The sequence below is a fragment of the Trichomycterus rosablanca genome, chromosome 21 (assembly GCF_030014385.1).
Source record: "Trichomycterus rosablanca isolate fTriRos1 chromosome 21, fTriRos1.hap1, whole genome shotgun sequence".
Classification (NCBI taxonomy): Eukaryota; Metazoa; Chordata; class Actinopteri; order Siluriformes; family Trichomycteridae; genus Trichomycterus; species Trichomycterus rosablanca.
The window spans coordinates 22,563,839-22,587,134 of record NC_086008.1 but is presented as its reverse complement, the minus strand read 5'-3'; the positions used below and the strand labels follow the sequence as shown (position 1 = coordinate 22,587,134).

At 51.2% G+C, this 23,296-nt stretch overlaps 2 protein-coding genes across 5 annotated transcripts; both read left to right on the top strand.

Annotated features, from left to right (window-relative positions):
* Positions 1 to 38: 38 nt before the first annotated feature.
* Positions 39 to 14,267, top strand: golga3 (golgin A3). 2 transcript variants are annotated; one of them, XM_063017591.1, is made up of 24 exons: positions 39 to 95; positions 1,704 to 1,952; positions 2,503 to 2,580; positions 3,429 to 3,538; positions 4,404 to 4,984; positions 5,595 to 5,706; positions 5,823 to 6,129; positions 6,237 to 6,439; positions 6,528 to 6,665; positions 6,974 to 7,135; positions 7,771 to 8,139; positions 8,230 to 8,307; positions 8,399 to 8,662; positions 8,745 to 8,839; positions 8,969 to 9,185; positions 9,531 to 9,674; positions 9,765 to 9,962; positions 10,060 to 10,176; positions 10,259 to 10,398; positions 10,655 to 10,787; positions 10,940 to 11,062; positions 11,259 to 11,423; positions 11,528 to 11,682; positions 11,890 to 14,267. In XM_063017591.1, exons 2-24 carry the CDS (start codon positions 1,820 to 1,822, stop codon positions 12,050 to 12,052), a joined length of 4,185 nt encoding a protein of 1,394 aa, XP_062873661.1. In that variant the 5' UTR covers positions 39 to 95; positions 1,704 to 1,819; the 3' UTR covers positions 12,053 to 14,267. The 2 variants fall into 2 exon arrangements, with proteins under 2 accessions (XP_062873661.1, XP_062873660.1); XM_063017590.1 differs by having other exon boundaries at positions 2,503 to 2,673.
* A 1,423-nt stretch (positions 14,268 to 15,690) lies between these two features.
* On the top strand, positions 15,691 to 22,636 carry ankle2 (ankyrin repeat and LEM domain containing 2). 3 transcript variants are annotated; one of them, XM_063018114.1, is made up of 13 exons: positions 15,691 to 15,773; positions 16,783 to 17,204; positions 17,542 to 17,736; positions 18,171 to 18,367; positions 18,461 to 18,649; positions 18,817 to 18,939; positions 19,078 to 19,150; positions 19,226 to 19,395; positions 19,554 to 19,660; positions 19,769 to 19,950; positions 20,541 to 21,039; positions 21,327 to 21,458; positions 22,075 to 22,636. In XM_063018114.1, the coding sequence occupies exons 2-13, from the start codon at positions 16,820 to 16,822 to the stop codon at positions 22,265 to 22,267; spliced, it is 2,445 nt and encodes an 814-aa protein (XP_062874184.1). In that variant the 5' UTR covers positions 15,691 to 15,773; positions 16,783 to 16,819; the 3' UTR covers positions 22,268 to 22,636. The 3 variants fall into 3 exon arrangements, with proteins under 3 accessions (XP_062874184.1, XP_062874185.1, XP_062874183.1); XM_063018115.1 differs by having other exon boundaries at positions 15,762 to 15,773; positions 16,786 to 17,204; XM_063018113.1 differs by lacking the exon at positions 15,691 to 15,773 and adding an exon at positions 16,050 to 16,154.
* The last annotated feature ends 660 nt before the right edge of the window (positions 22,637 to 23,296 follow it).

The window sequence follows — 23,296 nt, the reverse complement described above, 5'->3', positions numbered from 1 at the left end:
CTTTGTTTGTGCTTCTGTGTTTGAATGCGGATGAGAAAGTGTGACGGAATCTAAACAGCCACGTAGCTGAAGCAGGGAGGAGAATCGGCGCTCAGGTTTGTTTTTTATGCTTTTATTTCTGTTATTTTTGTTTTATTTACTCATTAAAACCTAAATATTTTATTCGGGAGTATTAAATGTTCTGAAGCAGCACGGGGAGCGCTGAGGGTTCGGTTTAAGTTGTTGTTATGATGAGCTGTTCTGTGGGAGTTTAATGCTAACAAGCTAATGCTAACTGTGCTGGTTCTGCCCTAAACGTTTCCGCACTGACACAGTAGTGCACTCGGTAGTGAGCATGCGCTGTAGGATGTTTGGTTGGAATGTAGGGAGGAAGGAGGATATTTGGGATACAGCCCTCGTGTTGTACAGTTCTGTAGTTTATTCCGTGCCGATGATCATTTTTCATACAATTATCTGTTATAGTGACATAAATGTGTGTAAATCGTTTATAGAATATAAACCCGCATTAGCTCGGCTGCTAAAATAGCTCATTTTAGCAACAGATTAAAATTCCTGGACAAATTTATCCCGGCAGCTAAGCTAACAGCTAACCAGAGCTGCATTCTTTAAGTGTTGAGTAATTAATCGAGATCGTGATAATCACATCAACAAAGTGTAGGAAGCTCTGCACAGACCTCAGAGGGAAGCTCACATCCCAAATCATCTGTTCTGTGTTCCAGTGGTGCATGAATACACAGAGGGTGGAACAGTGGTCTCTGTCAAGGCTGGAAATAAAACACAAACGCATAACAAATCAACAGTGAACTCCAGTCCAGCGGTACAGTGCTGCTCATGACAGTGTGAAGCTCGCTCGACTGTGGACAACTGTTCCAACAGCATCTAATTTTCTATGTAATCTCATTTTACCTTGAGGTGACAGCTTCGGGTTTGGCTTTTTTTTCTTCCTGTCCTTGCCAAAATGACAACTGTTCCATGTAATTTTATGGCTGCAATGCAGTTAAATGAACCCAGCTTATATGGGCACAGAGAAATCAGCAGCTGGAATTGATCATAATCAGTAATGACACATTAAGAGGCCATGATGTTAAATGGCATGAACTTTCTGCGCCACCACGTCAATCATTTAAGCTGCTGTCCATATATTTTTGACCCAACTTATGTTTGTAAATGTTTATTTATTTTACAGCTGAGCATTGTGGGTCAAAATCTCATTTAGCTTCATTCAAACATAAATGTGTCTGGATTTGATTAGAACTATGTATTTTATTGCTCAGGGGTCCAGATGTTGTGACTTTACACTATTAAACTTTTAATATATTCCAGCTACCTCTAGGGCTCTTAATAACGACCACTCTTCCACTTGGTTTCACATGCACTGTGTACTTATATAATAATAAAATCATTTTCCACTTGTGATGATGGATGCTCTGCAGTTTAGCACACACTATTTGCTGTAATTAGAACTCTGTTAGTTGCCTCACCACTGGAACGTGAGCTCTGAGGATGCAGTCGGCTCCTCACATGTGGGTATGAAAGTGACAGGCTGTGGTTGGATTAGGAGGAGGAGGAGGTTCCTCCGGCATCTCCAGCAGTAGCTGCTGGTCTGGTTCCTCCAGTCTGAGCTGGAACTCAGGATGAACCCGAGCTGCTGAATGAACGAATGAAGCTGCTGAACATGACCTTCTCTCCTCTCCTCTCCTCAGGTGGATGGACTGATTCGGTACCTGCGCCCCCAGCAGACATGCGGTGAGAGAGGCGCGGTCGAGACGTCGCTCCTGTCCATGGGAGTCCGAGAGGAATCTAACAAAGCCGTATAAAGATGGAAAATGGAAACACAGACGCGGTACCAGCGGAGACCAGCGCGGCCCAGCGGCCGGACGCAGACGCCCAAACACTCGCTGTAAAACCGGGAGAGCTCAGAGACGCTCGGGATGCTGGGAAATTCCCTAACGGTGAGTGACGAGGTCCAGGCTGCTGTACAGACATGGTGTCCATCATTGGTCAGTAAATGATTGAGGTCTGTGGTGGACTCAGGGATGTTTAAGCTCTCCCTCTCTGGGGGGTTTAGCTGCACTCTTCTACCTCTAACAGCAATTCTGGATGATGTTTTCACACATGTGATTTCCTGCTCGTGTACCAAACCACTTCCTGTCAGCTGCAGTGATCATGCACTGATCAGACCTACTGTTCACTGTAGTAATATTAATGGTGCCACATACACAGCCCTCAGAAATCCAGACCGAGTCTTAACAGAACAGATCAGTCCAGAACAGAACAGAGGAGCTCAGAACAACAGAACAGGTCAGAACCTTTTTAGAACTGAACAGAACAGCTTAGAACGTCTCAGAACATAACAGAACATCTCAACAGAACAGAACAGTTTAAAACAGATCATCTCAGAAGAGTTTAGAACAGATAGAACGGCTCCAGGAGTCACAGAGCTGAATGATGAACGTGGCCTCTGATGAACCTCTCCTCCTCCTCCTCTTTCTCCTCCTCCAGGTCACGTCGGGGCGGGGCCGCTGCAGAACGGATCTCCTGGGTGTGAGGCGGGACACAGCAGCTCCTCTCCTGCTCCAGGTGTGGAATCGTTCACTGACGGCCTAGAGAAGCCCGAGGGCTCGGCCTTACAGTCGCTCAGACTCAGTATCCCAATGCAGGAGACCGAAATGTGTAAGCTCACGGCGCCCTACTGCCCCAAACTCCCCCTGCACCCCCCCCCCCGTACCCCCCTGTACCCTCCCCCCGAGTCTCACCCCTCTGGCTGCTCTGATCTCCTGACGCTCCTCTGAGCTCGAGTGCTGCTTCTGATGGTTGGTGTTGGTGCTCCTGAGATGTGCTGGACATGACGTAACGTAGCTTCTGAGCACGCCTGGTTTCTATGGAAATGTGGGAATCAGCGATGACTAAATGGGAAGAAAACACACTAACGTTTCGGCTGGTGGGACCAGGTTCCTCCTTACTGCTGCTGAACAGCGCCTCCTGCTGTCCGGTTGAGGCACCACACAAGTAGTGGATTAAACAGGGAATTGGAAATGACTAAACTGAAGCAGTGTGTGTCTCATGTCCAGCACGTCTGTCTCTCAGCGCTGGTGAGGTTGTGCTTGAGGAAGCAGGTGATGGTTGATGGAGCTTCTTCTCACCTGAGCTCCTCCATGCATGGAGTCACTAACAGAAGCTCAGGATGAAGCTGCTCCTCCTCTCCTCTGACCAGCCTGCATGTTCCAAACTAACCTGAAGGTCTCCTGAAGGTCACCAACATCTCTCACCAGGACACGCTTCTCCTGAGAGCTGGATGGTGGAGGAGAACCGACTGCTTTGATGTTCTCATGTGGCTGTGCTGGTTCTGGAGACGTTCTTGATGTTCTCGTGTGTGTGTGTGTGTGTGTGTGTGTGTGTGTGTGTGTGTGTGTGTGTGTGTGTTGCAGCGCTCGAGCCCTCTCTGGAGATGGAGAACGAGGAGAAGATCCGTCTGGACGCCCGGCGGCGCCTGGAGGAGCAGCTCAAGCAGTACCGCGTCCAGAGACATCAAGAGAGAGTGAGCCACGCCCATATATACACCAAGATACATGTGGAAAAAGACCACTCCCATCAAGTCAGAACAGCTCAGAACTGATCAGAACAAAACTGATAAGAACAGAACAGAACTGATAAGAACAGAACTGATAAGAACAGCTCAGAACAGAACTGATAAGAACATAAAAGAACTGATAAGAACACTGATAAGAACAGCTCAGAACATAACTGATAAGAACATCACTGATAAGAAAAGAACAGATAAGAAAAGAACAGATAAGAACAGAACTGATAAGAACACTGATAAGAAAAGAACAGATAAGAACACTGATAAGAACAGAACTGATCAGAACAGAACTGATAAGAAAAGAACAGAACTGATAAGAACATCACTGATAAGAACAGCTCAGAACTGATAAGAACATCACTGATAAGAACAGCTCAGAACTGATAAGAACATCACTGATAAGAACAGCTCAGAACAGAACTGATAAGAACATAACAGAACTGATAAGAACACTGATAAGAACAGCTCAGAACAGAACTGATAAGAACATAACTGATAAGAACATCACTGATAAGAAAAGAACAGATAAGAACAGAACTGATAAGAACACTGATCAGAACAGATAAGAACAGAACCAATAAGAACAGCTCAGAACTGATAAGAGCAGAACTGATAAGAACAGAACAGAACTGATCAGAACAGAGCAGATAAGAACAGTTTAGTGGTGTTGTGCTTTACACCTCTCCAGTGCTTGTGTTCATGGCGTCCACATACTTTCGGCCCTGTGGTGTCAGTATGAGTGAACCCTAACCCTTTAGCACTTTAACATGTTCTCCCGTTCTCTCTCTCTCTCTCTCTCTCTCTCTCTCTCCTCCTCCAGTCCCATCGTTCCTCCCCCAGGTCTCGCCCCAGCAGCACCCTGGACCCGGAGCTCATGCTGCACCCGGACGTGCTGCCCCGGGCCTCCACCGTCGCCATGACGACCGAGTACTCCTTCCTGCGCACCAGCGTTCCCCGCGGACCCAAACTGGGCAGCCTGGGCATCCCCCCCGCCAAGGACCGGAAGCCCAAAACACCCAAACCCGGGAGGATCCACTCGCTGGCCGACTACAGAACCCCGGACGTGCCGGGTGACCAGACGACATCATCGGCGTCATCGTCGGGGGGCGTGTGTGTGGGCGGGGTCTCGGAGGGAAGCCCGAGCTCCGTCTCTACGGTCTCCATGCTGTCGGAAACCAGCGTCATCGGCGCGGAGGGTGAGGGGAACGGTCCGGACGCAGGGTCGGCCGGCGGGGCTCCAGCAGAGTACGCCCTCGTGGGGCGCTACCCCTCTCTGAGGGAGGTGCTGCAAGCAGCCAATGAGGAGCTGGAGCTGGAGAAAGAAGGCGCGGCTCTGATGCAGGCGGCCAACGAGGAGCTGGAGAGTGAACCACGCAGCCGGCGGGACAGCTTCTCCAGCACGTACGTCATCTACAATCATCTACTGTAGCTTTCTGCAGCATCCTGCTCACCAGGGTTCCTGTGATGGAACTGATTCAGTTCCTCAGTCCAGAGTAGCTCAGATGTTCTTGCATTGTGTTTACAGTGAAGCAGCTCCATGTGATGCTCCCACCACCGTACTTCACTGTGGGTTCAGTGTTCCTGGGGTTGTGCGCATGAGCCGCCCAGACAGTCAAATTATTACCCAAGATTCTGTTCTTGTTCTGTCCGATTGGTCAAAATCCTGGGCGATGATTTTAGATTGAGACGGTTGTTCTCTGCTGCTCCTGCTGCTTTCTGGTCATCCTGCAGCTTATATTTCATTGGTGTGAGAACTTCAGGAGGCTCGTTGAGCTTCAGCACGATGCACCAGCCCTGTAGCTTCAGTACTGAAATGAAAATCACAAACATGCGATTGGTCACTGAGACGTTTGTTCTCTGTGTAGCTGCTGTTCCCGCTGCTTTCGGGTCGTCCTGCAGCTGATTTTGGCTCTCGTGTGCTGTTCATGTGCTTGCTGTACCATGATGCATCAGCCTTGTAGCTTCAGTACTTAAAAAAACCCAAACCTGGTGTTCTGACGTGTTCCCACAGGGTCTCGTATGGAAGCTCGGTGATGGGGACCCACGACGAGCTGCTGCAGGTTCTGAAGGACAAGATGAGGTTGGAGGGCCAGCTGGAGTCTCTGTCCTCCGAGGCCAATCAGGTGAGAGCCACGCCCGGACACTTCTAGTTTCATCACGGACGCGAGGTGAAACCCGAACGTCTGGCAACCCTGTGTTCCCGTCTGACCCGGTTGTGATCGCACGCTGCCCCCCGCAGGCCCTGAAGGAGAAGACGGAGCTGCAGGCGGAGCTGGCGGTGCTGGACGCCCGTCTGCGGGCCCAGTGCGAGGAGACCCGGCTGGGTGCGGAGCGCCAGGCCTCCCTGACCTCGGAGGTGTCGTCCCTGCGCTCGGAGCGGAGCGGCCTGGAGCGGGGCGTGGCCGAGCTCAGGGCTCAGCTGGAGGAGAAGGACGCCGGCCTGGAGTCGCTCTCCAAAGACCTGCAGCTGGCCGAGCAGCAGTACCAGAGGCTCATGGGAAGGGTGGAGGAGATGCAGCAGGGTCTGAGCTCCAGGGACAGCACAGGTGAGGAGGAGGACGGAAGTATACAAACACCACAAAGGACCCCAACAGCTGGAACACGTAACTGAATCGTGTGTGTGTGTGTGTGTGTGTGTGTGTGTGTGTGTCAGTGAGCGAGTTGCGGCAGCAGTTGAGCCGTCTGCACTCTCAGCTGCAGCAGACGGAGACGGAGCGCGGCGCCCTGAACTCGCGGCTGCAGACGTCGCAGGCGGAGGTGCAGTCGCTGCAGCAGCTGCGCACCTGGTACCAGCAGCAGCTGGGCGTGGCGCAGGAGGCCCGGGTCCGGCTGCAGAGTCAGATGGCCACCATGCAGGTACGTTAGCGCCCCACGCCGCCGCCCCTGACCCGAGCTCCTGGAGTGCGGCCGCGGTTTAAAACCCCATTGGCTCTTTTTCTTTCAGGCGGGTCACATGACCCAGAACGACGTGCTGGAGAACCTGAAGATGGAGAACGTCAGTCTGTCCCACCAGCTGACCGAGAACAAGCACCGCTCCATCAAGGAGAAGGAACGCATCGCCGTCCAGCTGCAGAGCATCGAGGTGTGTGTGTGTGTCTGATCCTTGGTCCTATAGGTCAGGACCTACTGTGCTCAGTACGTCTGAATTGTGTAACACTAGTAGCACATAGGATGTGATTTGGGACGCAGCACATGTCCTTTAGTGTGTGTCAGCGCTACATAGCATCTCAGGTGTGTAGAGGCTCCGTCCTAATCCACCTGATGGGTTCCGGGACGTTTGTGGGAGCAGCCAGACCTTATTCAGGACTTTCCCCAGATGTTGAGCTCATGTCCTCGCCGTGTGTTTGTTGCTCATGAACCCCGCCCCCTGTGTTAACCCCGCCCCTCCAGGTGGACATGCTGTCCCAGGAAGCGACCATCCACCAGATCCACGATGCCAAGACCCTGGTGGAGAAGGACCTGCAGCAGAAGCTGGAGGAGTTTGAGGAGGAGAGAGAGCAGCTGCTCAAAGCTGCCAACAGAGCTGCAGCCCTGGAGAGAGAGCTGGAACAGGTGCACACATCTGTACACACACCTGCACACACACCTGCATTCAAACCTGTACATACAAACCTGTACACACACCTGTACACACACCACATGTACGCACGCGCACACACACCTGCACACACACACCTGTATACACACCTAAACACACATCTGTACACACCTGCACACACACACCTGTATACACACACCTGCACACACACACCTGTATACACACACCTGTATACACACACCTGCACACACACACCTGTATACACACCTAAACACACATCTGTACACACCTGCACACACACACCTGTATACACACCTAAACACACATCTGTACACTCACCTGTACACACATCTGCACTCACACCTGCATTCAAACCTGTACATACACACCTGTACACACACACCTGTACACACATCTGCACACACCTGTACATACACACCTGTACACATCTGCACACACCTGTTCACACACCTTCACACATCTGCACACACACCTGCATTCAAACCTGTACACACACACCTATACACACCTACACACCTGTACATATCTGCACACACATCTGTACACACATTCACACCCACATGTACCCACCTGCACACAGCACACACACCTGTACACACCTGTTCACTGAGCTGATGTCCTGGTGCAGGTGAGGGTGATGTTGGGTCAGAAGGATGCTCAGCTCTCCGAGTTCCAGCGTGAGCACGTGGAGCTGATGAAGAAGCTGACGGAGACGCAGGACGCCCTCCAGAGTAAAGATCAGGCGCTGCAGCTGATGGAGGCTCGTCACGAGCAGCTGCAGACCGAGCTGGACGAGCTGCAGTCCGACTCCTCCGCCCGGGACGAGGAGCTGCGCCTCCTGCGCGAGCAGAAGATCGTCCTGGAGGTGGCGCTGCGGGCGGCGCGAGAGGAACGGAGCCAGCTGGGCGACGGGGCGGAGAGACTCGGGCAGGAGGTGCTGGACTCGTCCGAGGCTCTCCAGCAGCTCAGGCAGGACGTGCAGGTGAAGACCACACAGGTGAGTGCTGGGAGGCATCTAGAGCTGGTCAGATCTCAGGTGAGGAACGTTCCTGGTGTGGATGATGGAAACGTCTGGTGTTCTCCTCAGATCGAGTCGCTGCAGCAGGAGAACGTCTCCCTGAAGAAGCAGGCTCAGAAGCTGAAGGAGCAGTTCAGTCAGCAGAAGGTGGGTCTCACCTCACCTCACGGAGATCTGGTACCGCCCCGGTGCACCTCAGGCTAACGGATGTGTGCCCCGCCCGGTCCTGTCCCCGCAGGTGATGGTGGAGGCGTACAGGAGGGACGCGGCCTCCAAGGAGCAGCTGATCTCCGAGCTGAAGGCCTCCAAGAAGCGCCTGCTGTCCGAGGTGAAGGAGCTGAAGGAGGAGGTGCAGCGGCTGGACCAGGAGAAAATTAGCTCCCGGCAGGAACAGGAGCGCCTCCTGCGGGAGGTGCAGAGAGTGCAGGAGCAGATGAGCAGCCTGGAGGAACATCTGCAGGAGGTGCAGAGCGAGAGAGACCAGCTCGACACCCAGCTGCAGGTACAGACCCCCCCACCCCAAACAAAACCCCAAAAACCTGGTTAATCCAAGTCTAATGTGTGTGTGTGTGTGTGTGATCCAGTCCGTACAGTTTGATCAGAACCAGTTGGCTGTGGTGAGTGAGGAGAACCAGGTTCTGAGGAAGAAGGTGGAGGAGATGCAGAACGAGGCTAAGACGTGAGTCTGGTCCGTTTGGTTTGGGGATGGGGGGTGCAGGATTTTGGGTCGTGTGTGTGTTGGGGGGGGGGGTTCTCTCGGCGACACCATGCTAACCGCGCTCTCCGGCGCCCCCCTCTGTCGTCTCAGGGCCATCACGGAGCAGAAGGTGAGGATGAAGAGGTTTGGGACGGACCTGACCAGCGCTCAGAAGGAGCTGAAGGTGAAGCACAAGGCCTACGAGAACGCCGTCAGCATCCTGAGCCGACGCCTGCAGGAGGCTCTCGGGGAGAAGGAGACGGCCGAGGCCGAGCTGGTCAGGCTCCGGGCGCAGGTGGACCAGGGGGGCAACGACCAGGCGCTGCAGGTAAACCCCGGAGCACCAGGGTCAGGAGTTTTGTACCGTTTTACCCTGCAGACAAAATCCAAATGAACCAAACCACACAAATCATGTTGCTATGTGATCAAAAGTATCTGGACGCCTGAGCATTAATATGGAGTTAAATATTGCGAGAACTGCTTTTAACAGAATTTGGAGTGTGTCTGTTGGGATTTGGGCCCACTTGATCAAAACACCTTAACATTCCAGTTGATCCCAGAGGAGTTTATTGAGCTTAATATCCGTATACTGTTGTATAGTAGGCGTGACAGGGGCTGGGTGGTCTGAGTCGGGGGGGTTGAACATTGTGTGTGTGTGTGTGTGTGCGCTCAGGTGAAGGTGGACTCCCTGCAGGCGGAGCTGGACTCGGTGCTGAGCAGTAAGTCTCTGCTGGAGAAGGAGCTGCAGGAGGTGATCAGCCTGACCAGCACTGAGCTGGAGGAGTACCAGGAGAAGGTCCTGGAGCTAGAGGACGAGGTGAGAGGACCTCCCGCTCTCTCCTGAACCACGCCCGGCTCCTCGGGAGCAGATTGTATTAACCCTACGTGTTTGGTTCCTCCGTCTCAGCTGCAGGAGGCGCGAAACTTCAAGAAACGCATCCGCCGCCTGGAGGACGCCAACAAGAAGCTGGCGCTGGAGCTCGAGCACGAGAAGGGCAAGCTGGCCGGGCTCGGGCAGTCCCACAATGCACTGCGGGAGCACGCCAACGTCCTGGAGGCCGCCCTGGCCAAACGAGAGGCCGACCTGGTCCAGCTCAACCTGCAGGTGAGTCCTTCTCGAGTCTGGTGGCGATGATGTTCCAGGTGGAGCTGCGTGACGTGATGGTTCCTCTCATGCCGTGCTGTGTGATCTGTGCTCTCAGGTCCAGGCGGTGCTGAAGAGGAAGGAGGAGGAAGATCAGCAGATGAGGAACCTGGTCCGGACTCTGCAGGACGCTCTGGAGAAGGAGAAGATCAAAGTCAAGGAGCTGACCGAGCAGGTAGCTTCAGTGTCCCGTCTGACCTGGCGGAGCAGGAACCTCCATGTGTGTATGACCGTGTGTGTGTGTGTGTGTGCGCCAGGTCGCCGAGGCTAAGCTGGAGGCGGCTCATAACCGGCGGCATTACCGCGCGGCCGTGCTGGAGCTGAGCGAGATCAGGAAGGAGCTGCAGACCAAAGAGGAGCTGCTGAGAACCCTGCAGGAACACGCCAGCAGACTCGAGTAGGTCACACCTCCAGCTCCTTCCAGTAGGTGTAGTGGAGATCAGCTCCACACTGCAGCCTACAGTGATATATCAGTCACCTCCACACCTACCGATGCTGGAAACCTGAAGCTGGGTGGTTGTAGGTTCTCACACATGAGCCAAAACATTAGGACCACCCACTGAGATCCCTGATAGATCCCTCACACACACACACACACACACGGATGATCTGATTGTTGTTGGTGGGTTGATGACCGTGTGCTCTCTCCTCAGAGCTCAGGACGCTCAGCGCTCACAGGAGGTGTCCCGATTCGAGTCGGAGCTGGCCGAGGCTCACACACAGCTGCAGATCCTGCAGAAACAGCTGGACGACGAGCTCAACAAACAACCACTCATCAACCAGGAGGTACACACACACACACACACACACACACACACACACACACACACACACACACACACTCACTCACTCACTCACACACACACGTACACACGACTCGCTGTGATTGATGCTGCTGTATGGATTTGATGTGTGTGTGTGTGTGTGTGTGTGTGCAGGTGGAGGATCTGAAGTGGGAGGTGGAGCAGAAGCAGCGTGAGCTTGATGCACAGCGCCACCAGGTGGAACTCTCAGAGATCTCCAACCAAAAAGAGCTGGACACTGTACAGGAGACGCTGCAGGTAACACTCTCACACACACACACACTGATGATAATTCATTTGCAATCTCTACCTTTTTACATGTCCGGGTGCTAGTCTGTAGCTCTCCTTAGCCAGTGTGGATGTGGTGGGAGTAGGAAATGAAAGTAGGAGGTGTAGTTTAGGAGTTGTTCTGACTGTACGGTGTGTGTGTGTGTGTGTGTGTGTGCGCGTGCAGAGGGTCCGGGTGGAGCTGGAGATGGTGCAGGAGGATCTGACCAGCACCAGGAAGGACAAGTTCGTCCTGCAGGCCAAAGTGGGCGAGCTGAGGACCAGCATGAAGAACCTGCTGCAGCAGAACACCCAGCTCAAGCAGGAGCTCAAACACACGCGCACACGCAAGGTGAGTGAGAGCGCCACCTAGTGCTGAGTGAGAGGTGCAGTGACCAGGCTGCACTGGTTTCCAGTCCACTGAGTATCAGAGTCATGTGTTCTGTTCTGCCGCAGAGGATGGAGGTGAGGTCTGACTCCGCCCCTTTGACCCCGGTCAAGATCCCAGACTGTCCGGTCCCCGCGTCCCTATTGGACGAGCTGCTGAAACCCTCCACCTCCGTCAACAAGGAACCGCTCAACAACCTGCACAACTGCTTACGGCAGCTGAAGTACGTCACACACACACACACACACACACACACACACACACACTCAACAACCTGCACAACTGCTTACGGCAGCTGAAGTACGTCACACACACACACATCACACACACAAACTACACACACACACACACACACACACACACATCAGGAGTGATTCTCAGGATTAAGACTGATACCCCGCCGTGCTGTGTCTCGTCCCCCCGTGTGCAGGCAGGAGATGGACAGTCTTCAGAAGCAGATGGAGGAGCACACGGTCACGGTGACGACCTGGGTCTCGGCGGAGGAGGAGCTTCAGAGGCTGGGTATCCACGACAACAGGAGCTCATCCAAAGAGGACGAGGAGGCAGAAGTGAAAGAGCTGGCGTCATCATGAGTGTGTGTGTGACTTTTAAGGACGGTTTTATTTTGCTTTGCTATCTGACGCCCATATTTGGTCGCGTCCCATCTTTATTTGTTTGTTTGTTTTATTTATGATGGTTGTTGGGCTAGAACTCGCCAAAAATCTGGCAGGCGTGGGGCGGCCGGCGTTCGGTCAGATTCACTGCGGTCAGGACCAGGATTGTTAGGGTGTGACGCTTCGCTCTGTCTGTACGCTCCTTCCTACAGACATCACTGCGTTGTCATGGTTACTGTAGTACAAAAACAACGATTATCACCCCGTCAGTGCTCGTCCCAATACTTTTGCTCACATGCTCACATCCTGAGCTGCTGTAAATGACCCAACCACACTGTAATCTCATCACCATCTTTACCATTCCACCTTAAGAGCATCGGTTCCATCTTAAGAGCACCTTCCCATAAATGTATTAATATTTCTGCAGCTTTTATATCCCCCCCAAAACCCCAAAAAAGGTCCAAATCGGCGGTACCGGAGTGTTCCGGAACCCTAGAGGAGGTCCAGATTTTGGATGTGCACCCCTCAGGTTCCACTCAGCCGCACGTATCAGACCGGACAGTAGGTGTCAGTGTTGCAGCAGCAGAAACAATGTCTTCAGTTCCTTTTAAAGCTCTGGAAGCCTAGTAGATGGAGCTTTTGGCTGTCAATCGGAACATTGTGGGTTCGGATCCCGTCTCTGCCTTGTAGCCAGTGTTGGGCCCTTGAGCGAGGGTTAGGGGTGCTGTACAGTGACCCCCAGCTTCCAAACAAAAACGGTTTTATCCTACTAAGCATGTTCATATATTTATACATGACAGTTACAGCCCTTTAATTCTACTCTGTTCTATTGAGTTCTATTTTATTCTATTTCCCCTCACAGAGAGAATATGTGACTCTGGTGTAACTGGAGGTTTTTCTTCCGTTAATTTTATTTTTGCGTTTTAAAAACATCACTCAAGTAAATCATATAAATCTGAGTCTGAATGGAAACTGGTGTAACTGGTGTAACTGGTGTAACTGGTCCTGGTGGACGGAACGAGGGATTTATTTAAAGGGAACAAGGTTCAGATCTCCTGACTGAAGCGCTGCTCTGGTCCTGATTCTGGAGCTCTGTGCACGTCTGTGTGGGGGGTCTGGACGAGGGTCAGTGTGGGTAAAAGGCGTTGTTTTTAGGGCTACTCTCTATACTGTTCTATAGGTAAACAAGTGTTTGAGTGTGTGACGGTGTGCACCTCCGTGTGTGTGTGTGTGTGTGTGTGTGTGTATAACTGTATTTATAATGTAAATGAAATGTAATGACCTGATGTTGCACAACTGACAGAAAAGATGTAAAATATTGTTGAACTTATTTCTGTTTTTGGTTTCTTTGCTGTTCATGATGGCGTTTGCACCAGAGAAGAGATTTTATTCTGAGTTGTTTATATGTAAATGATCCTGGCTGTTAAAATACGGACGTGTGTCGTCATATCTTAAACCTCCACGTCTCTTTAAATCAGGCGTGTGCTGAGTATCACCTTCAGTTCCATTCTCACACATGGACTTGTGCTTCCGAGACATAAAGTGGAGCCTCACTGACTCCCTGCCACGGATGGCTGTGGTGCAGTCTGATACCGGCCTGACGGCTCCACAGAATCTGTCGTCTGTTACTGAATGGATTTTGTATCACTGTTATTATTATTAATCCCACCTGACGCTGATGGAGTTTATAATAATGTCATTATGATTATTATGACACAGTGTGATCTAATGGAAGCACACGCCTGATTTAAAGCTGCTCTCCTGTCATTAATAAAAAGCTTTCAGGTCCTGATATATAAACCGCTAATCTAAATGAGCAGAAATATTCATGCATGTTTCATTATTGGTGTGAGTTCCTGGACTGATCCGCCACGGACGTGTGGACACTCAGATATCCAACATGCAATAATTCAGGATGTAATAATAATAAAATAATATAAATAATAATTATAATGATGCAGGTGATTTTGCTGCTGAAATTGAACTGTGGGTTCGTTCTGGTTGGGCTTGTTTGTGTTTCTGCACTTTTCTGTACTGTTACTGTTTGTATGGATCTTTGCTATAACTGATGTGTATATGATGATGATGATGCATCTGCAGACCTGCCATGTTCTTTTTGTTCTGTTTTCTTTTTAAACCTCACCTCTGTATGACTGCAAATAAGACCCGGTCCCAATATATTTGCAAACGCTCAGACTGAATCCTGACTCTTTATTCCTCGGTTCTGTAGAAGTTTAAATGATTTACTGATGTAGAAAAACTGCAGGCTCTCATCGTGCAGAAACCAAAATAGCTTTCACAACCCGAGACTTCAGCAGTGCCACAGCTGTCTGTGACCGGGAGTCGAAGAGAGCACAAGAGCTCATATTAGCGCCTCCTCCAAGCACGTAGAGCCTTAAATAAAGATACCAGACTGTGGAGCTTCCTGACCAGGATAAAATGGATAAAAACACTTGTTTGCATGAAGTTCAGTTCATTGAAATCAAACCCTAATGCACAGACGTGCTAAACTATACAGCAGGGCAGAGGTGGTTGATTTTGGTGTCAATTTCACTCTTAAGTACAGGAATCTCAGGTGGTTCTGATATAATGAGGTGGAATTAAAATAACTAAGTACTAAAAAATATTTTGGCTCTGTCGTACTCTCGTGCAGCAAATCAACAACTGTTTTTATTTTAGCATGTTGGAGAGAAAAGTGTGGACAGAAAAGTCTGTGGTGTGGATCCTTTAGACACAACACTGGATACCCACAGTCTTGGAGTTGATACCTCCTGGAAAACAAAACGATCAAATAAACTTTGAGGCTGAAAAATCTGACTTGAATCTGGACGTTTGTTCTTTTCATTCTTAATACCCCGTAAAACAGGTTTAATATTAATTTATTTGTTTATTTGTTGGTCCTGTAATACTTATAATGACATATAATCCTTCCACTGTAGGATTGAAGGCGAGGTCACATTAAAATGTGGTCACTGGTCAAACAGGAGCACTTTATTAGGAAGCGTACACCTACCATACAAATAAGCTTTGAGGGTATACAACTACTGACTGAAGGTCATCTCTTGCTCTGTACACTTTGTACATGTTCATCAATCTTAAGGAACTTTAGGACCAAAACGCTGACTGGATGATGTTTGGGTGCTGATTTGTTCTTAGTGCTGCAGTGATACTAACACGTTAATAACATGCTAATGACATGCTAGTGTGTGTTGTTGTGGTGCAGGAATGTTGTTGTGATTGTTAACCTCTAATTAAACGCCCTGTTTTCTTTATTAGAGCTGTTAGAGCTGTTTTAGATGAACAGATGAGTTAAAGAGCTGTTTTTATTTCCTCTGTAGCGTGTACAGTGCGGTGTGGTGTGTGGTGTAGTAACGCTGTGTGAGCGCTGGCGGCGCTGTTTCTACAACACATCCTGATGCTGGAACGCAGAGGAAGAAGTTTGCACGCTGTCACTACACTGAGCTGATTTAAACCGGATTAAACTCCTCACAGTGTTTAATATAAAGATTATAAAGTGTCAGTTGTTAAGTATAGAGGGTTAATTCTGTATTCTGGGGCTGTGGGAGCATCTGAGTCGATCCGTTGTGCAGGTTTAAACGAAATGCTGAGCAATGTGGTCACCATGGAAACTACTTTAATGTAATATGATGATTATAATGATGCTGAGTTAAAACTCTGAACAGGACTTTACATTTATCAGGTAAGAGATGTTTATAACACGTTAATGTGTGGATTTAACCTGTTTTTGGCATTTCCGTGTGCTGCAACTTGAAAGACAGCTATTTAACCGATTTGCATTTATTTATTAGTGTGTCATTGTTACCATTTAACATGTTTTATGTGTTTAAATGTTAATATGTTTATATCCTGGGTAACCGCCACTAACGTTCAAACTTCACAGTTTACGCATGCGCACTGACGGCGCGGCCGGGCTCTCCAGTGCGCATGCGTAAGCCATGGCCGCTTGTAAACAATGCCCGTTTGACTGGCACCGCATGTGTTCGTTCCTCACGATGCCAAGCCGGGATTCCTAACAGTGTCTGGTCTACAGCGGGCACAAGAGCTGGTGGTGGGTTTAGCGGTGAGTAGTGTGGGTTAGATTCGCTTTTATCAGACCTGAGAAAGCACAAAGCTGCCTGTGAGGATCGAAACCTTCTGGGTGTGCCAGTCCTGCTGCGCCCCACCTACAGCTCACCTGGTACTGACCTGGGACTGACCTGGGACTGACCTGCTACTGAGCTCATACTGGGACTGGTGGTGCCCACTGGAACAAATCAGATACAGGTACTGACTGTTGGATCTAATCTGATACTGGAACTGACCGCTGGTACTGATCTGATACTGGTACCAGCACTGGTGTAATATTGGGTATAACATTGGGCACAGCAGCACCACGTTATCAGATCAGATCTCATGGCTGTGCCAGTCCTGCTGCCCTGAACCTATAACACATCTGGTGCCAATACAGACCCTATTTATTATATACTGGTACTGTCTCTATAAAGCACTGCAGCAGACACATGGCTCTGGTCACCAAGCAGCCTCTATTGGGCCCTTGAGCAAGGCCCGTAAACCCGCCGGCTTCCAAACAGGCTGGCACATGTAAATAAGAGCGTGTTCAGGACGCCCCCGGTTCAGAACCATTCCCAGGTCACTCTGTGCTCTCATAAATATCTGGACGCTTGATATTCGTTCTGTTCTGTGTGCAGCAGCAGCAGCAGCGGCGGCGGCGGCGGCACCGGCACCATGGAGGCGGTCCTGACTCGCCTCAGGTCTCTGAGCGCTGACGAGCTGAGGGAGGAGATCCTCAAGGCCGACATGAAGTGCGGCCCCATCACGGCCACCACCCGCGCCATCTTCGAGCGCAAGCTGGCCCGCACCCTGGTGGAAAACGCCGGACTCTCTAACCCGGAATCCGGCGGCTCCAGCGCGTCCTCGGTCCCCGCCCCGGCCGAGGAGGGGGACGTGGGCTACGACATGGGTCTCAACCCTCCCGAGGAGGAGCCGCTGGGCGAGAGGAGCGGATCGTCGTCCCAGCCCGAGCCTCAGACGCCCAACCGACCGGCGCAGGTCTCGCCTTCGTTCTATTACGGCGTGTGTCCGCTGTGGGAGGAGGTGCTGGCCAGGAACGGTGAGACTCGACTGTCTGGGTTCAGGGTTTTTTTATAAACCCAATAGCAAATGTGTTGGGACACTAAGAGGCATTTAATATTTCACCTTAATTTAATGCCTGGTAAACATTCCAAAAATAATTGGGACAGGAGCAGCAGGGAAGTTTGTGGAGCGAGGAAGGTCGGGGTTCAACACTTACAGCTCAGGAATGATGTTTGGGATTTCACCATCTACAGTCCAACATTACTAAAAGATGCAAAGACTGACATAACACTGTCCCAACTTTTTTTGGTATTGGGTTTGTAGATGATTGTTTATAATCCTGAATTTTTTTGGGGTGTCGCCCCCCCCTGCAGAACGGGCGCACGTGTACGCGGATAAGAAGGAGGCGCTGCAGGCGGTGAAGATGATGAAGGGCGCCCGATTTAAAGCTTTCTCCACCCGGGAGGACGCCGAGAAGTTCGCCAAGGGTCTGTGTGATTATTACCCCTCCCCCAGCAAGAGCGCCCCCTGTGTGTCGCCCGTTAAACCTCCGCTCGGCTTCTCCAAAGGTCAGAGTCACTTCCTGTCTGCACATACCTCGTCTGACCGGTCTCACTGTGAGACGGGACGTCTCGTGTACTGTCTATTATTGTCTTCATATTAACCTGTCTGTCTCTCTCTCTGTCTGTGGCTCTCTACGTCTCTTTCTGTTTCTCTTTGTCTCACTACATCTGTCTCTGTGTCTACGTTTCGCGGTCTGTCGCTCTTTCTGTGTGTCCTTCTCTGTCTCTCTCTCTCTCTCCTTGTGTCTCTGTCTGTCTCTCTCTCCCTGTCTCTCTTTCTCTCTGTCTGTCTGTCTTTCTCTTTCTCTCTCTCTCTCTCTCTGTGTCTCTTTTTGTCTCTCTCTTCCCGTCTCTCTCTCCCCGTCTCTCTCTCCCCGTCTCTCTCTCCCCGTCTCTCTCTCCTCGTCTCTTTCTCCCCTGTCTCTCTCTCTGTTGTACAGACAGCTCGTGTGTGATGGAGACAGACGGGATGATGAACCGTGAGAAGGCGAACAGTTTTAAGAGTCCTCGTGTTCAGGACCTGACGGCGAGGTTGCGCGCGTGTGTGGAGCGCGGTGATGAGGCGGCGTTCACCGAGCTGGTGTGGAGTAACCCTCGCTACCTCATCGGCTCCGGGGACAACCCCACCGTCCTGCAGGTACAGAGCCACGCCCACTGCGCCGGGGCCCCAGAGCGTGTGTGTGTGTGTGTACACGCCTCACCTGTGTATGTGTGTGTGTGTGTGTGGCAGGAGGGCTGCAGGTATAACGTCATGCACGTAGCGGCGAAGGAGAACCAGGCGGGCGTGGCTCAGCTGCTGCTGGATACGCTGGAGAACCCCGACTTCATGCGCCTCATGTACCCCGACGATACAGAGAGCATGCTGCACCAGCGCATTCACTATATCACTGATCTGTACCTCAATACTCCTGATAAAGCTGTGAGTCTCTCACACACACTTACACACACACACACTTACAGACACCACACACACACACACGCACACACACACAGATACACACACACACACCACACACACACCACACAGATACACACACACGCACTCACACACATGTTAATACCCTGTGCCGTGTTCCCCGTGCTCAGGGTTTCGAGGCGCCCCTGCACTTCGCCTGTAAGTTCGGCTGTGCCGAGGTGGTGAACGTTCTGTGTTCGCATCCCAACACCGACAAGCACTGCAGGAACAAGTACGAGCAGAAACCCTGCCAGGTGAGTACAAGCGGCTCAGCCGGGCGTGTCTGAGGGAGGGAGGGGCCCGCTGGGGTATCAGCAGGAGTGGTGGAGGAGTACAGAGAGTGTAGCGTGTACCTCCGTATGTTCAATCAGACGCTTCTGTTTCTCCTCCAGATCATCTGTGACAGGATGAAGGATAAAAGTAAAGCCCAGGAGGTTCGGAGGAGGATCAGCGACTATTTAGAAGGTAAACAATCACTGACTGATGAGTTTTCAGGTTTGGTTTCTCTGATCCTGATGTTTTGTCCTGGTTGGGTTACAGACCGGTGTTTTGTTCCCCTCCTGCGAGCGGCCGATAATTCCTCACAGCCGGTGATCGGAGCCACGTGGTCTCCTGAACCCGCAGAGAACCTCTCACCCCGATTACCCAGGAGCCCCCGGGACCCTCTGATGACCGTCAGGGCCTTCGCTGGACCCCTGAGCCCCTCAAAAGTGAGTCTGATCACGAGTCGTTTCAGCTACAGGTCCTGGACTGATGACCTCACATTTATGTTTAGAATTTTTCCTGATCTGTGTGTTGCTCTCCTAACCAATCAGTTAAGGCTTAACGAGCTCCTTAATCAGTTCTGTGTCCGTCTCTCCCCCCTCAGGCTGACGAGTTCAGGCGGGTGTGGAAGACGCCCCCTAGAGACCGGGCGGAGCATTTCCACCACATCCTGAAGTCGGACCCGGACCGCGGCGCTGAGAGAGTCGGCAGGTCGGCGCAACACTTGTTCACTTAGTTAGCTTGGTACTACAGTAGCACTGGGCGCTCTTTACGTTAGCGTCTATGTTACGTGTGTTTACGCCCCTCGTGTGCCCTCAGGGACCTGGCGCGGGAGCTGGGTCACCCCTGGGCGGAGTACTGGGACTTCCTGGACAGCTTCGTGGACCTGGCGTCGCCCGACGGTCTCCAGCGGCTGGAGGACTTCCTGAGCAAGAAGGAGCGCGCTCACAACGGCGGCGCAGAGAACGAGAGCGCCAGCAAGTTCAGGAGTCCGTCTCCAGGTACGTCTGAGGGAGGGTCAGCGCCGGTCCAGCTGATACGTGCTCTCTGATTGGCTGAGAGATCTGCTGTCCGGTGGAGGTGCGGCGTCAAGTTCTCTCTGCACTCGGTGCGTCTCTGGCTGATGTGAAGAAGCGGTTGGTGAAATCACTCATGTCAGTCAGTGGCTCTCCTCAGCCAGTGTGTGTGTCATAGGGAGCTGGGCATGACTAAATTAAGACAAAAAGAGAGAAAATATGATTGGCCACCTTTCCCTGCTGAAACAGCTCCACCTACTGGCTGGTTGTGGTATCAGTAGGAGTGGTGGAGGAGTACAGAGAGTGTAGTGTGTTCTTCCGTACACATTATAGCTCTCAGCTCTTTGCAGAGGAGGTCTTCATTGCAGTGGGGAATTGGATATGTTTAAATTGGAAGGGAAAAGAGAATAAAAGCATAAAATAAACATAAATAAGCTCCACACTGGGCGTAGTTAGCGCTACAGTTAGCTTCAGGCTGGTTTGAATCTAAATTTCTTTAATGTTAATAATGAGAACGCTAAAACGTAGCATAGCGATAAAATGCTAACTAGCCTGCGCTGTGCCCTCCCCCGCAGGTAAGCCCAGGAAGTTCAGTAACTCGGTGTCGGTGGGCGCGTTCCTGGACGAGACGGACATTTCCCTGGAGGAGATGAAGAACCGGCAGAACGCCGCGCTCACCAGCGCCAAAGAGGACCCGAGCGGGCGTGGCTTCCACATCCTGCCCGTCATCGAGCCGCCCGGCCCCGCCCCCTCCTCCTGCCCGCCGCCGTCGCCCGTCTCCAACCTGATGGCCGAGTTCGAGCGCATGACGCTGCACGACGACCCGGCCCGGGAGCCGCGGGAGGGGGCGGAGCTCTCCAGCGTCAGCTCGGACGAGTACTTCCTGGCGCCGGAGAGTCCGGGGGGGCCGGGCGCAGGGACCCGGGTCGCCTGCTCGCGCTCCAGGTCGTGGGATCACGGAAGCTCCTCCTCCTCCTGCAGCTCCTCCTCCGGCTCCTATAGGTCGATGGAGCATTCGAATGACCTCATCATGACCACGCCCCCCAGAGTCAGGAAAGGCCTGTTCATTGAGGGGTGAGTCGACATCATGACACCATGCGACCAAAAGTATGTGGACGCACGTCTGATATTTTAGTTTGGTTTGGAGGCAGCAGTTTGGGGAAGGTCCTGTGCACAAAGTAAGATTAATAAAGACCAGATTCTGTGTTAAAACCTCTCCAGGAGAGTCGGGACTGTTATAGCTGTAATGCTATAGTTTATGAATATGGCGTCCACATATTTGTGGTGGTTGTCATCCTCTTTCTCAGAGCTGTAACTCCTCCTCCTGTGACACCCCCCCCCCCCCCCCCTTCCCTTCCCAGAGACTCTCCCACCAGACTGGACCATGAGGTTTTCGCCGCCGTGGTGAACGCCGACATCGATGCTCTGAAATTTCCCAGCATTCATAGGTGGAGGAGCACGATCCAGTCATACTCCAGCGCTGAGAGGCAGAGGTTCGTACCCCCCCCACACACCCCACACACCCCACTGCAGCAAATCTGTTAAACATTGTCTACCTGTGTGTGCTGAGCTAATATTATGTGTGTGTGTGTGTGTGTGTGTGTATATATATATATATGTGTGTGTGTGTATATGTGTGTATGTGTGTGTGTGTGTGTGTGTGTGTGTATGTGTGTATATGTGTGTGTTTGTGTGTGTGTGTTGCTAAAATTATGTGTGTATGTGTGTGTGTGTGTGTATGTGTGTTGAGCTAATATTGTGTATGTGTGTGTGTTTGTGTGTGTGTGTGTATGTGTGTTGAGCTAATATTGTGTATATGTGTGTGTGTTTGTTTGTGTGTGTGTGTGTGTGTGTGTGTGTGTTGAGCTAATATTGTGTGTGTGTGTATGTGTGTGTTGCTAAAATTATGTGTGTGTGTATGTGTGTGTATATGTGTGTGTGTGTATGTGTGTGTTGAGCTAATATTGTGTGTGTGTGTGTGTTTGTGTGTGTTTGTGTGTTGCTAAAATTATGTGTGTGCTTGTGTGTGTGTTTATGTGTGTGTTTGTATGTTATTGTGTGTGTTGAGCTAATATTTTGTGTGTGTGTGTGTGTGTGTGTGTGTTCCAGCTGGCAGACTCCGGCCCTGGTAAAGACCCTCTCCAGACTCCAGCCTCTGACCCCCGGCTCCCCGGCGAGCCGCTACAGTCCGGCCAGACACGCCCACTCTCCGGATCACACCAGCCCCGGACGCTACAGCCCCGCCCACGCCAGCTACATCCAGCGGATCCGCCTCAAACACTTCGGGGACTCGCCCATCTGAGAGGGGTTCAGACAGAGCGGTGCAGCGTGACCTCTCGGAGCGGTGGCGTTGTGTTTCTTTACCGTATGTGTGTGTGTGTGTGTGTGTGTGTGGGATGTGAGTGTACGTGTGGGCGTGGCTTCTTTCCATAACTGTCTATGGGCGATGGGAAAGTGAGGGAGAGACGCAAATAAAGAAATAAATAAGATAAAAGAGGAGAAAATAAATAATAAAGAGAATAAACGTGGTGAAACTCAGTAGCACAAAATCCTCTGGTGAAGAAACAACCTGCCTTAACTTACAACCTCCCCTCCCCCCCGGACAGGCACAATTTTATTCTGATTCTAAACTTTTATTTCTGTTGGATAATAAATCTGTTGTTTATGGGAACGTGTGTGTGTGTGGGATTTATTTTAAATTCAATTATTAATTATAATAAAACCGTTCTGTAATTGTTTCCTGGTGTAGTGAGTGACTCCCACCAATAGGGGGCGCTCACAGTGAACCCCTGAGTGGCATATAAGACAAAAGAAGAACAAAATGTGTGTTAGCTTAGCATAGTTTTAAACTCACTGGTCTTCTTTGCATTAGAACTGAAACAGAAGCTTCACACACACACAGACTCACACAGAGAAGGAAACTACGGCGCTGCACCACGGTTTACAGGCTGGAAAACGTTTCAAAGCTCCTAACTTGTGGGATGGTATCTAATTCTTTAGGAAAAACTACCCCTACCCTGTTTTTTTTCTATCCCTATCTGGTCATATCCAATTCCCATATTCATCCCACTTTCTGTCATGCCGATGCAGCTCCTGACGTCTCTGTGCCCGTATAACTAGCCCCTAATTCTGATCACGTGTACCCCTGAACATCCGGATGAGGTTCCTCTCGGAATCATGTGACAGTTTAACCGTGTCTGTTTATACGGGCGCAGAGAAGCCAGCAGCTGCAGCCGATCCTGATCAGTACAGTAACCAGAGTCTAGAAGGTTCTACACCTCCACCGTCCAGATATTTCTGATCCACTCGTTCAGTCAGAAAAGAAGAAACG